General features: G+C 38.9%; 1 protein-coding gene across 7 annotated transcripts in view; it reads right to left on the bottom strand.

Moving 5' to 3' along the window:
* Nucleotides 1-1,669: 1,669 nt before the first annotated feature.
* LOC134800743 (tubulin beta chain-like) overlaps nt 1,670-15,143 on the bottom strand; it is a 35,504-nt gene continuing 22,030 nt past the window's right edge. For 2 of the 7 annotated variants that reach the window (XM_063773275.1, XM_063773280.1), the window contains exons 2-4: nt 7,408-7,516; nt 2,484-3,740; nt 1,670-2,316 (exon numbers count right to left, since the gene is read on the bottom strand). In XM_063773275.1, coding sequence (XP_063629345.1) covers nt 2,536-3,740; nt 7,408-7,516 — 1,314 coding nt within the window. In that variant the 3' untranslated portion in view covers nt 1,670-2,316; nt 2,484-2,535. Of the gene's footprint in view, nt 2,317-2,483; nt 3,741-6,998; nt 7,071-7,100; nt 7,173-7,202; nt 7,267-7,407; nt 7,517-15,143 lie in introns of those variants that run through there. The other 5 variants (XM_063773276.1, XM_063773277.1, XM_063773281.1 and 2 more) reach the window with 5 other exon arrangements.

The following is a 15,143-nucleotide window of genomic DNA, read 5'->3' as shown; positions in this document are numbered from 1 at the left end:
ACACGTCAAGATCGCGTAGTCTTTTTGTAATGCTAAAATAACGAAATATACTTACATGTAATTTTATTTTAGTAACACTAATTTAGCAGCTTCGTTTTGTAAGTATAGTTATGTCTTTCGTTGCCATACTGTAAAGTTCTAGTTATTAATGTGCATTTTATAGGTTTAATAATATTAAACCCACATTATGGGTACGATTGTATATGTTATTAAATAATTATAACCAAGTACGATACGTGACATAAGCTTTTTGAGGTCGTCTTTTATACGCAATCAAATTAAATATATTTAGTTTCGTCTACGATTCTAGAACACATAATAGAACAATTAATTTTTAAACGATTGTTCTCACAATAAAATAATATTTCATTTTTCTAATTTATAAATCCAGTAACTTCGAAAATTACTGCATTCATAGACAGAGGGTTGCACAGCCGTGGAAAAAAGTGCAAAATGTTGCAACAATTATAGGTATTTATGTATTTAAATAAAAGTAAACAAACAATTTGTACATTTTCGGGTAGTTATAACATTTATTAGTTAACCAACCAAATACAAAACCGCCTGGATCTGTCACTGGACGACCTGACTTTAACCTACTTTATATTTGATCGTGTAATGTTTTCATCTACACTCAACTGGCTTAAGGAGCCATTTGAGGGTAGATTTTGTTTACTTTTATTTAAATACCTAAATATACAGACTAGATGCTACAATATTTTCCACTACCTCACTTTGTGCTAATAAACACTTAATTTTCTATGTGCCTAACTTTTTGAAATTTTCTTTGGCCATAAATATACATAGGTTCGTTCGGTATATAATTTCAGAATTGTTATAATTGTATTAACACATCGAGTGCCGGGAACCCGCTCGGTGGGTTTTCTGTTCGTAGTCGCTTTCCTCTACAAAGCGGGAAAACGCTGGAATCGGCTACGAGCGTAGCGCTACGAAAACGTTGGCAGTGAATGTGTTAAAATATGTGAATGTGTTTGGAGGCTAAAATGTATTTAAATATAGAATCTCATAGCAATTGGGTCACTCGTTAAAATTCTACACTGTTTTGTTAATGCATTTAATTTTGGTTCCTTAACTACTTAATACTCAAAAAGACAAAATCTTGATTAATTAATATCATTATGTATGTTTTTTTCAATGCCAGAGTTTTATCAAGCTAAGGCTGCCTTTCCACCGAGGCAAAGATGAGAGGACACCCAGCAGAGCGTAGTGTGGATTACAACCAATGCTATTGTCATCTCCGCGTCAGTAGAAAGGCAGCCTTACTCAGCACAGACTGCCGTGGCAGAGTGTGGAGTGCCACCGTATACGTAAATATCCCAGGTAGCTTTTGTTGATTTCCCATACTGTTTGGCTGATTTGTGTTCAATTTGTAAATAGTATGTAGGCTAGTTGTAAGTGTATGAGCTTTGATCAGAGCGGAGAGAATAAATATTTGTTTATTGAAATATTTAATTGTTTTAATTGATAAATCCACTTTATTTTGGTCTCATTTAAGATTATTTTTTGATTAAGTTAAACTTAAATTTAAGTTACATAAATATATATTTTTTTAAATTCTTAGCCAGTATTTTTAGATCGACATATTCCAGAATAGATTTCCTAAAATGGGTGTATAAAATAAGGGAAAGTACATATCAATAAAAATGGGATTTGTGTAAAACATTTAATTATAAATTAATATATAAAAGCATACAAGACATTACAATAACTTAAGCTAGGAAATGCACAAATTGGTACGTTCCTTATTGCTTCCTTATCTATAAAATTTCTGTAATACTATATTACTTGCACTTTCAAAACCGTCAATATATTGACGCTTCAGTACTGCTCGTTAAAATCTCGATTTCAAATTAGGAAAAATATAATAGTAAGCTAACATTACGTTAGAATAAAAACATTTAAAAACGTATATTCATCGTAAGTAAAATCTATTCTGATTGGTCAGTCGAGACGCCATTTTGAATTGCAAAGCCTGTCAGCTACAGCGATACTTTTTTTTTAATTTATTTCATGACCATGGATACAAGTCCTTCAGTCGGAAATAAATACTGCGATACTAGCGCCACAGTGTTGCCAACTTCGCATAATTCTCCATGACTTGTAGTTTTCGTGAGTTAATTCTTTCATTGGTCCGCGTCGGACTAAATGCGACTTAGCCTCTATTCGTTGGACATATAAAAAGTAAAATATTTCGAGCGAGGATAGGTTTGATTCGTTTATAAGCTCTGTTTCCACGATTAGTAAATTCTAAAAAGATTTCATAGACAAGCTGACTAAACTTTTAGTTAGAAATAACTACAGATGTAGTGCATTATTATTTTCCATCGTATTTTGACGGAAACGTACGAACGTGTTTTGCTATTTCAGTCAGTCTCGGTACAAAAAGTACTGACGTTGACTGAAGTAGCATGACAAATACGAACGTTTCCGAGAAAATACGATGGAAAATACTACATCTGCACAAACAAACTAACCACGGAAACAAGGCTTATCCTAAATACTAGCTAAGACTATCTAATTATGCTCGTCCTGGGCCAACTCCTCCAGGTCTTCCTGATCGAACTCAGTGTCATCTTCCGCCGTCGCCTCCTGGTACTGCTGGTACTCCGACACCAGGTCATTGACGTTGCTCTCGGCCTCGTTAAACTCCATCTCGTCCATTCCTTCCCCAGTGTACCAATGCAAGAAAGCCTTGCGCCTGAACATAGCCGTGAACTGCTCCGAGATACGCTTGAACAGCTCTTGAATCGCAGTCGTATTACCAATGAAGGTCGAAGACATTTTCAAGCCTTTAGGAGGGATGTCGCACACGGCCGTCTTCACGTTGTTGGGGATCCATTCCACAAAGAAGCTGCTGTTCTTATTTTGGATCGACAGCATCTGCTCGTCGACTTCCTTCATGGACATGCGACCGCGGAAGATGGCGGCCACGGTGAGGTAACGGCCGTGGCGTGGGTCGCACGCCGCCATCATGTTCTTGGCGTCGAACATCTGCTGCGTCAGCTCGGGCACGGTCAGCGCGCGGTACTGCTGGCTGCCGCGGGACGTGAGCGGCGCGAACCCGGGCATGAAGAAGTGCAGACGCGGGAAAGGCACCATATTTACCGCCAGCTTTCTGAGATCAGCGTTCAGCTGACCAGGGAATCTAAGACACGTCGTAACACCAGACATAGTCAGAGACACTAGATGGTTCAAGTCCCCGTACGTAGGGTTAGGTACTTTAAGGGTCCTATAGCAGATGTCATATAGAGCTTCATTATCAATGCAATATGTCTCATCTGTGTTTTCAACGAGTTGATGAATAGAGAGTACCGCATTATACGGTTCTACGACAGTGTCTGATACTTTAGGGGAAGGTACAACCGAGTATGTGTTCATGATTCTGTCGGGGTATTCCTCTCTGATTTTTGAGATTAACAGTGTGCCCATTCCCGAGCCGGTGCCTCCGCCGAGCGAGTGTGTGAGTTGGAAGCCTTGGAGGCAGTCGCAGTTCTCGCATTCCTTTCTGACGACGTCTAGGACCGCGTCGACGAGCTCGGCGCCCTCGGTGTAGTGGCCCTTGGCCCAGTTGTTGCCGGCGCCGGACTGGCCGAACACGAAGTTGTCGGGGCGGAACAGCTGGCCGTAGGCGCCGGAGCGCACGGCGTCCATGGTGCCGGGCTCCAGGTCGAGGAGGATGGCGCGGGGGACGTACTTCCCGCCGTTCTCCGCGCACGCAACTGGAACCAAACGGAATTTTAAGATTAGACTAGCCTTCCTAGAGTTAACTAACTAATATGGTTCAGCGATCCAAAGAGGATCTTGGCCTCCGAAACAAGAGCACGCCATTTTTCCCGATCGTGCGCCGTTTCCTGCCAATTATCGGCTTGAAGCTGACGCAGATCCGCTTCCACACTGTCTTCCCAGCGGTATCCCCCCAAGCGGTCCCTAGAGTTAAACCAAGAAAGGTCTGCAGAGATTTTGACAACACACGCAGTGCAGGTGTTATTTTAAACGTCAAAATTCTATGAAATTATGACGTATCAATAACACTGGCACTGTGTGTGCTGTCAACATCTCTACAGACTTTTCTTGGTCTAACTCTAGTTAGAAGTAGGGGGTGGAGGGAGAATCGTGAGATCTTGATCGTTGTGAAACGGAATTTTTAGGGTTAGAGACGTTAGAGTAGCCTTCCTTGGTACGAGGACTTGTGTAATGAGACGTGTGTGTGTGTGTGTGAAAGTTGTTCTGTTACTAGATCCTTAAGTGTTGTTTTACTAATAATATGCGGTTACAAATTCTCTGTAATTCCTATAAATAACCATGTTCTATGTTAAACAAAAGGGGTATTCCGCAAATGGAATTGTGAATCCTGGTAAACGGGATAACTTTCTCCGTCCTAAGTTTAAAAACCGTTTTAGCATAGCCGCATTTAGTTACATTAGTACCTCTAAAAATCGTACTTTTGTTATTCTAGTGGGAGCTATTCATCTTCTGTGCCTAAGGAGATGAGTCTAATGCTCACAAATGATTTTATGGGCTTTTAACAGCTCTGACGAAACAGGGATTTAACCTCATTTTAAATTAACCTAATTAGCGTCTGGCCAACAACCCAGGAAATTCTAATTCTAACTTTTTACGGCTATAAACTAGGACGTGTAATTTAAAATGGTAATTAACTAGCTAGGTTTATGCATTTAGCCCGGTACGAGAATAGTAAGATGGTTAACGGAATTCTTATACGCTTACTAATATTTACATATCTTTGAGCAGTTTAATGTTTTTCTCATTGTTATACCTAGTCGAACTTATTCTATAACTTATCTTCCTTAAATTGGAGGATTGTTTATTTCGTCAATCATGACTTTAAATTATAGTTGTAGGTTGTACAAGAACTTTATTTAGTACTTTAAACTCCAAATTAGTGTGATACGACTCTAAAGGGGCAACTACAGGATATAATTTGACGTCTTTTTTGAAGGGCTGTAGTTTTAGATATAGCCGGAGAGCTAGCCACGGAAATAGGTATTCAATTTATAGAGCAACTAAATCCCTCTAGTTAGTGTGCCATACTATTATTATAAATGAATTCGGGCGCCTGGCAGCTGTTCAGCGGTGGGTGTGAGAGTGGATGGGCAACAAAGGGGTTGTAAGTTGTAAAATCAATTGAAGGTGTGCAATTTATAGAGCTCTTTGTTTGGTGCGCCTGCAGGAAGATCACGAGCAAATTGCACCTGACGCACAATTGCTTTACGCATAGTGTCGTATATGTCTTCTACTTTTTGTACTCTGTCACAGAATAAATAGCAGTACTACTCTGTTCAATTACGCCTAGGTAAGTGTTAGGAACAAGTAGAAGACATATACGACACTATGCGTAAAGCAATTAATTGTGCGTCAGGTGCAATTTGCTCGTGATCTTCCTGCAGGCGCACAAGTGATTGTGGATTTTCATCACCTGGCACTACTTTTCCCCCAAATAAAACGCCTGGCATTGTTATATTTGAATTAAATACATAATTAGCTATTATATCACACCAAACACAGAGCTCTATAAATTGCACGCCTTCAATTGATTTTACAACCACTTTGTTGCTCATCCACTCCCACACCCACCGCTAAACAGCTGCCAGGCGCCCGGATTAATTAATAATGACAGTATGGCATACTAACTAGAGGGATTTCGTTGCTCTATAAATTGCATACCTGTTGCCGTGGCTAGCTCTTAGACCAATACTGATTTGCCTAAATACCTACGAGTAAGGCAAGCCAGAGAAATTGAGTTCTATGAATGTTCAATTGCTCAGCAGCCACTGGTAATTATATAGGTACCTATTCTTGATTTAATTACTCTTTATCGTTCATCAGAAACAAATGTCAAAAACTATAAAAAACAACAATAGATATGAAGTAGCCCTAGTGTAAATTCAATTCCACTCGATAGCGCGACGTGTTGTACGTGTCGTACTATTATTTATTGTGTCATTTTGTAAGGGATTTTGAGTTTCCAAAACGTCCCGCTTGGCGCGCTGTTCTAAATCCCATACAAAATAGACATAACGCAAACGCTTTTTATACTATTAGGGGTTCGGGCGTTAAGAAGTGATCTCTTTCGACGTCTTTTATTCGACAGACGCCAGACGCCAGTAGGTAATCTGAGGTCATCGTCCTCTGCAATTGTCTGGCAAGTCTGACAATTAAGCCAATTGGACAATTGTTCCGGGTAGGGCTAGCCCGAGTCTGAGCTAGGACTCGAACGCCAATTACTTGCTTGGATTGCGCGGAGACCTGCAATTTGTACCTAGGCATTCAAGTTTAAGTTAATTGAAGTTATGGACTCTTTCCTTGTTTCGAGAGCTAAAATGAAACTATAGCTTACTCTGTATCTTTAGATATTTTAAATAAAAGTAAACAAATAATTTGTACGTTTTCGGGTTTTCATTTATTGGTCGACCAACCAAATACAAAACCGCCTGGCAAAATGTACAAATTACTTTTTTTTTTTTTTGTTACAATATTGTGTATAACAAATTATGGTTGGAATCTCCAAGTAAGTAAAATTATACTTGTGGCAGGAGATCCCGCTCTTCCTACCAAAGTAACCGAAAATATACTTAAATGAACATCTTACAAACTAAACTAAACTGTGTGTGTGTGTGTGTGTGTGCGTGTGTGTGTGTGTGTGTGTGTGTGTGTGTGTGTGTGTGTGCGTGCGCGTGTGTGTGTGTGTGTGTGTAATAGGGTATAGGTAAATGTATATACATATATATATATCTATTGTTTTTGTAAAAGTGCTTCTGTTTCCTTGTAGTCTAAATTTCCAATCCATTCAACTATAGCTTTCTTACAACTTATTTGTTTACTTTTATTTAAATACCTATTTTATTTAAAGGATTCAGAGTATATAGATGGGGTCACGAAGATACGTAGTACTGGAGGTCGCTGGTGCCCTTGTAGACCCGCTGAGGGTCGATAGTAAGATAAGATAAGATACGTACCAGAGGCCTCATTGTAGTAGACAGAGATGCGCTCAAGCTGGAGGTCGCTGGTGCCCTTGTAGACCCCTGAGGGTCGATAGTAAGATAAGATAAGATACGTACCAGAGGCCTCATTGTAGTAGACGTCGATACGTTCAAGCTGAAGGTCGCTGGTGCCCTTGTAGACCCCTGAGGGTCGATAATAAGATAAGATAAGATACTTACCAGAGGCCTCATTGTAGTAGACAGAGATGCGCTCAAGCTGAAGGTCGCTGGTGCCCTTGTAGACCCGCTGAGGGTCGATAGTAAGATAAGATAAGATACGTACCAGAGGCCTCATTGTAGTAGACAGAGATGCGCTCAAGCTGGAGGTCGCTGGTGCCCTTGTAGACCCCTGAGGGTCGATAGTAAGATAAGATAAGATACGTACCAGAGGCCTCATTGTAGTAGACGTCGATACGTTCAAGCTGAAGGTCGCTGGTGCCCTTGTAGACTCCCTGAGGGTCGATACCGTGCTCCTCGGAGATGATCTCCCAGAACTGGGGACAAATACAGTTTTGGTTAAAGTAAGCTCTTTTATATCCCAGATAGATCGATTTGTTTTATAAATATAACTATTTCAAATCGATAGCGTAAGTATAAGGGATCGTTCCTAATACACGCATAAGAAGACGAACGAACGAACTTACAAATGAACCCAAAACGAACTTACAAATGTGTAAAAATGGTCCACATTACAAATGTATCCAAATAACTAATAAAATTCCTGACTCGATTAAGCAAGAACCACAAAATGCGATCTTTAAAAATAAATTAAAAAAATTATTACTAGATAAATGTTATTATTGTGTTAGTGACTTTTTTAATGATAATTTATAATTCTTATTTTATTATTATTTATTGTGACATTGAATTTTAAATTATTGCATGAAATGTTTTTATATTACTTTGACTATTGCTAAAAACTTAATGTATGGAATGTTATTTAATTTATCTTTTGTTGACTTTTACAATGTTACTATTATTAGACTTTTGTTTTTCTTATACTTACACGAAATGAAATGAAATGTTTAATAGGTATTAGCTAGTAAGTTAAATGTTGTGTGCCCTAACAGGGTGTCATGAATTGGCTAACTTAACTGTAACATCTTATTATGTAATTTATGTTCATGACTATGCAATAAATGAAATGAAATGAAAGATATAGATGGTCAAGCAAATTTTGTCAGTAGAAAAAGGCGCGAAATTCAAATTTTCTGTGACGATATCCCTTCGCGCCTACATTTTTCAAATTTGCCGCCTTTTTCTACTGACAAGATCTGCTTGACCAACTTTATATACGGCACGGTCTTACGTGAGTCATCCTTAAGGGTTCCTTTTTACGGTTTCGTACCCAAAGGGTAAAAACGGGACCCTATTACTAAGACTCCACTGTCCGTCTGTTTGTCACCAGGCCGTAACTCATGAACCCTGATAGCTAGACGATTGAATTTTTTTACAGATGATGTAGGTAGGTATTTCTGTTGCCGCTATGACAACAAATACTAAAAAGTACGGAACCCTCGGTGGGAAAGTCCGCCTCGCACTTGTTACATAAAACGCTATTGTATGATTTGGCAGTATTTTTTTATCTGTCTCTATTATGACATGAATGATCTTTGATCCCATCCAACATGTGTGAGTATGTAACTAAGGGGAACCCGCGACAAGTCTCAACGTGTTTCAAAGAGGGTTGACTACAGTTATTTTTAACGACATAACATAATAAAAGAATTATCTCCATGTTATTTCAATGAGTCATATGACGATTTGTACTTGTGTTATTGGTAGGTACCTAGTGTACCTACTTACAGTAAGTCATAGTTGAATGACATTCATTCTGCTACCCATCTGCTACCTATTATTGAAGTGATAATGATAATAAATGTGTAATAACGGTTTCAATTCATCTTGGACTTTTGATTTTTCGGATGTTTGATGATATCAGCATTATCAGCCTACTTAAGTTTTAATGTTACCTACAGTAACATACAGGCCAATTATACGAGTTTTAGTTACTTATTTAAATCGGGTGATATACCTAACTAACACTCGAATTGGCCTATTAAACATGTAAAACTCATTAAAGTCATTAAGTTAGAGGTTAACTACCTACCTAACATGGTATAATAATACCTATACTCCGCCTGGTACTCCATTCCCGTCTTTCCTAGGTCACCTAACTGACACGGGCCTACGTCATCATGCGACAGCGCTATATGATAATATGCGATAGCGCTATATATAGCGGCCATGTTGTTGTGACGTAGGCCCGTGTCACTCTGGGAATGGAAGACCATGTTTTATTAGACAATGCTACCTAAGTTGTTTGATTTTTACTGAGGTGTTTCTTAAATCGTTTGCCTATTTCTAATGAGAAGATAAAGTCAATATGGTTGGCATTTATTTTGCAAGCATGTTATCTCATGCACAATATCTTGTGTGAACTTTTTTATACTATGAAACGTACCTACCTACATTTTTTAATAAGCTTCTACGAAATAAAATTGATTTGACCAATCTAGTTAGATTAAAAGATTTACTAGAGATTATCGTAGATTAATCATAAACTTTGCATGGATTGGATTGGACTAGTTAATCTTGGATTAAACTCAAAGATCGAATGCACGAATGACATCCTGAGAGGTACTAATAAACACGACCTATAATACTTAATCCGATGATCCTAATGTACAGTCTGACACGATGTTATTTGTAGACCCATAAGAGCGTGTCACATATTTTTGCGGCCTTCGAAGAGTAACAATATTATTGCAGGTGACTGTACACAGTCAGTAGGTACCAAAAGTGACGGAATTAGACTACACATCAAAAGTAATACCTACTTAAAGAAAAGATAATATTTGTTGCAAGGTCTACAAGCCTAAAACCAAATTAGAGTCTGTGCGGAAAGAGAAGAGTCGTGAAATGTAAGGGAGCCCATACATTTCACGACCCTACTCTTTCCGCACAGACTCTTAGACCTCTAAGTACAGACAAGTATAAAAATATGGGTGCACAACTGCACACATCATACTCGAAAATATGTCCCATAGCTCTTATGTCAGCGAATTAAGAACTATGGGACATATTTTTGAGTTAGTTATATTATATGCACCCATATTTTCACAACTGACTGTACCTACCTACCGATTTTAATTTAATCTATTCGAAATAATATTTAACTAACCTAACCAATTATTTCAATCCATACCAATCTAGAATCAATCTAGACCCGCGGTAGCGTGTCCAGCCAAGTTCAGAGAAAATGGAACTGGCGACGCAGCAACCGTGTGTAATATTAATATTATTAATATTACTGTGATTTATTTTCGTTCGGTGAAGTAGCGACAGTAAATCCCATTATTATCACTAGCCAATAACCATCAATAACTATTGGGACATTTGTAACAGCGGCCTGAATTACTATTGATTTGATTAACTAAGGATTTTAGGGAGGAGGTGAACGACTTTTGATTTAGTAGTATTGGGGTTTAGTATAGGGACAGGGGGCCTAGCCAAGGTGACAATCGTTGATGGAAAGCGCCAATAGGGGGTATTACTGCAATGTTCTGCCGTCAGAGTGCAGCACTAAGCTAGCTAGCTAGTAAACCATAGAGTAACTTATATATACTGTGCCTTTAGGGGTCATCCATTAATTACGTCACACGTTTAGGGGGAGGGAGGGGTCAAGAAAATGTGACATGTTGTGACATGGGGGAGGGGGGAGTCACTAACATTGTGACGTCACTTTAACTTCATCAGTAACCGAAAATTAATTTATATTTTTTTATTCGTTGTACAGTTAAATAATGAGTTTTTGGAAGTAATTTTCGTTCCTATTTGGTTTTGTGTTATAAAATGACTAATATTTCATTTACCAAAAAAATTTTTTCATCCAAAAAAATAATGCCGAGTTACTATTACCGATTTCGTTGAAAACAAAATTGCCTAAAATGTGACGTCACACCAGGTGGGGAGGGATTTGCAAAATGTGACCAAGTGTGACAAGGAGGGGGGGAGGGGTCAAAAAACCTTGAAATTCGTGTGACGTAATTAATGGATGATCCCTTAACTGTTTTTTGACAAGTTTTTACAGATAATAAATATGACATGGCATTGATGTATCAAGGCGGTTTGTTAACATAAGGGCCTACATGGAAACGCGAAAATTGAAATTTAGTTATCTGCATGCCTCTTTATCGCTCGAATATGCAAGAGTGATAGAGAGGTTAGATAACGAAATTTCGATTTTCTTGTTTCGCGGTAGGCCACGTGTCAATGTGGTTTGTTTACTGTATGTGCCACCTACGCAGAGCTTTGCCTAATATTCCCTATTGCGGGCATTTCTTTCTGTCACTCTAATTACGTCTTAATGAGAGTAAAAGAGAAAGATCCCCGCAATTAGCGAATTTCGGTTTTCGCGGTAGGCCCCCTGGACATTGTTGTTCCGGCATTTTGCCGTGCCGTGGCTTGGAGAGTCTGGAATCCGTTCGGTAACCTAACCTTATTCCATGAATTCACACAGGTATACCTAGCATACCTAGAGTAGAAAGTAGGCCTTATTGGGATAAGTCCGGTACTTTATCTGTCTCAATTATACATAATGTTATCAATACAATTTATACAAATCCCAATAAGAGCGAATATTTACCTATATGATGATGGGCACGAATTAGACAACTACACATAATATGATATCGGGCAGCCATTAAAAAATCGATGGCGCCCCACACGTTAGGTAAGCTTCCTTCCGCAATGTCCAATTGTCCATCCCATGGCATAATAATATACTCCGCCTGGTACTCCATTCCCGTCTTTTCTTAGGTCACCTAACTGACACGGGCTTACGTCATCATGCGACAGCGCTATATGATAATATGCGATAGCGCTATATATAGCGGCCATGTTGTTGTGACGTAGCCCCGTGTCACTCTGGGAATGGAAGACCATGTTTTATTAGACTATGGTCCATCCATAGTGTGCAATTTGCGAGTTCCTGGAAGTAGTGAAGTCCGACAAGTGACAACCCTAGCAGCTAGGGTTAGCCTCACGTCAGCCTAAAGACCAGTCCACACGGGACAATTTTTCGAATAACCTAATTAAATTGACACTTTAATCAGGACGTGTAGACGCAATGAAACTAACATAATTATGAGGATTATAACCGACCAAATGGAGGTGAGGACGCATGAATCCAAGAATACCCAATTTTCGACGCTAGTAATATACTGTGCACTTGGGTTTTTTTATTTTATTTTACAGTTTAAAGTGCCACAATAGGCATAACAGAGAAATGCTCGGTAAATTGATGCCCGTATAGATCAATGAGCACCAATGCTGACTTATTGTCTGTCGATTGTGTTCACATGTCGGGCCTTTACACGGGGGACGTTGACCCTAACTCTTATTTTTATGACTTAGGGCCAATTGCACCATTCACTAACCCGGGGTTAACCGATTACACCTGGAGTTAACCGATTAAACCTGGAGTTACCATGGTTACCGGTACAATTTGACACTGGGTTAATGGTTTATACCAGCGGTCGGCAACCTTTTAGCAGCCAGGGGCCAATAGTAGTTAACGAAGGTGACGCGGGCCGTACTTTGTTAATATTTATGACTTTATGAGACGTTGTCGTTTGTCACTATTACATACAAAATAGCCAAGGCGCCTCTCGGGCCGCAAGTAACAGTTTCGCGAGCCGCATGCGGCCCGCGGGCCGCAGGTTGCCGACCGCTGGTTTAAACGGTTAACCTCTGGTTAGTGAATGGTACAAGTGTTGCTTAATTGCTTAATACATAGACATAATTGTGTTAAATCTAATTGCAGTTCTAAAATGTACCTTATAATCTAAAATCACGTGCCATGGTTGCAACGTCTATAGAAGCCTTATAGTAGAAGAGCCGGCCGCAAAAATTTTAACCGACTTGATACCACGATGAAATGCACAATGGTTTCCCAGAAAAGTTATGCTAAGTCCGAATTCGATAGTCTGCCACGGCGGAACTTGCCGAAAGTACGAAAAAGAAGGCTACTTCCGGTGCGAAAAAAGGGGCTGATTTAACCCATCTGATACCGAGATAGTAGTTATGGCAGCAGTTAGAAATTTACATGTAGACACAGAAAAGCGAAGTCTGCCACTATTTTTTTTGCCGGAAGTGCTTGGCAGACGCTCTCAAAGGTGACCATCGGGACCCCTAAATTAACCCATCTGATACCACCATGAAACCAATGCCAGTCGGTAGGTATGAACTCTCATGTCAGGAATATATAAGTCTGCCAAGGCTTTTCCTGCCGAAACACCATGGCAGACGAGATTATGTAAGCAAGGTCGCCATCGGTTACCCTACACTAACCCATCTGATACCACCATGAAACCAATTCCATTCGGTAGGTATGAACCCCCATTTTAGGAATATATAAGTCTGCCAAGGTTTTTCCTGCCGAAACACCTTGGCAGACGAGATTATAAGCAAGATGACCATCGGTTACCGTACACTAACCCATCTGATACCGCCATGAAACCAATTCCAATCGGTAGGTATGAGCCCTCATTTCATGAATATATAAGTCTGCCAAGGCCTTTCCTGCCGAAACTCCTTGACAGACGAGATTATGTAAGCAACATCCGCATCCGTGGGACCGGTATACGTGATTACTGTAGGCTTATTTATTACTTTATGCTTTTACATATTTGTATATTATTATGTTATTAATGAAATATATTTATAATTTATTAAACCTATACCTAATACATTGGGAATTCATTAACTGCTTACGGCAGTAGTAGGGAGTAGTGGGTGAGTTCTGGCTCACTTAGCCAGGCCAACAGTCCCTCCCCCTTTTTTCCCTTGTTGAGGCCCTGCAACCTTACCTTGAACCCAACCTAATGTCATTGTAGCTCGAATCTAACCTAATCTTCTCATTTTTATTGCTTTTAGAAAATATTCTAATAACAATTATCTACTTTTGCAAAGTTAAATGTTGAATTCTTTATTTCGCAAAATGGAATTTTAATGTGACTATAATGTATGTGCAATCTACTTAGAAACTGGGTTTAGAAATATAAAAACACACATTTTATATAGGATAATAAGTTTATTCAAGTAATATTCTGAACATATGAGATATAGTAACATCATTACTTATTCTGTGTACAGTGGAGAAAACATGCAAGTTGACATTTTTCGTTTTAAAATAAAGATAAACTAAACAGTATTTGCCACAAACCGATGTTAAAAAACTTTGCAGTTGTTGGTTGGCACAATACCATCTCTTACAATTTCTCTTCATTAACATTTTATGATACCTTCCTGTTTTTATTTACTTATTTTAATTTTTTACTTTTTATGTGATCGGTACTTCATTTATTTTAGATTTTGGGCTAATATTAGTTTGTTAACCGACTTCCAAATCTCAAAGAAGGAGGTTATCAATTCGGTTGTATGTTTTTTTTATTTTTTATTTTTTTTATGTTTGTTACTCTATATCTCCGTCATTCCTGGACCGATTTTGAAAATTAGTTTTTTGATTGTATGTATATGCATACAGATTGGTTCCGTTTTTGTCAAAACCCAGTTCTGATGATGGGATCCATGAGGAATCGAGGGAACTCCTCAAATTTTAAACGCATACATATAGTGATTTTTGGGTTTTTATCATCAAATTAAGCATACACATTCAAAAAAGTGACATTTGATGAAGTGCAACTGCTGATGATGATCAGAACGGAACTCTTCAACGACGCATAGTTCACGTTTGGCGATTTGTCGTCTTCGTTATGTTTGTTAAGCAAGTCAAGTTTTTAAGCCACATTTTTGTCAAGCTCGAGTTCTGATGATGGGATCCATGAGGAATCGAGGGAACTCCTCAAATCTTAAAGGCATGCGTATAGACATTTTTGTATTTTCATCAGAAAATCAAGGATTTTCATTAAAAACTGGCGCATTTGATGAAGTGGAACTGCTGATGATGACCAGAACAGAACTCTTCAACCACGCATAATTCACGTTTGGCGATTTTTCCTCTTCGTTATGTTTGTTAAGCAAGTCAATTTTTAAAGCCACATTTTTGTCAAGCTCGAGTTCTAATGATGGGATCAATAAGGAATCGAGGGAACTCCT

The sequence above is a fragment of the Cydia splendana genome, chromosome 20 (genome assembly GCF_910591565.1).
Source record: "Cydia splendana chromosome 20, ilCydSple1.2, whole genome shotgun sequence".
NCBI lineage: Eukaryota > Metazoa > Arthropoda > Insecta > Lepidoptera > Tortricidae > Cydia > Cydia splendana.
This window is presented reverse-complemented; position numbering and strand designations above follow the sequence as displayed.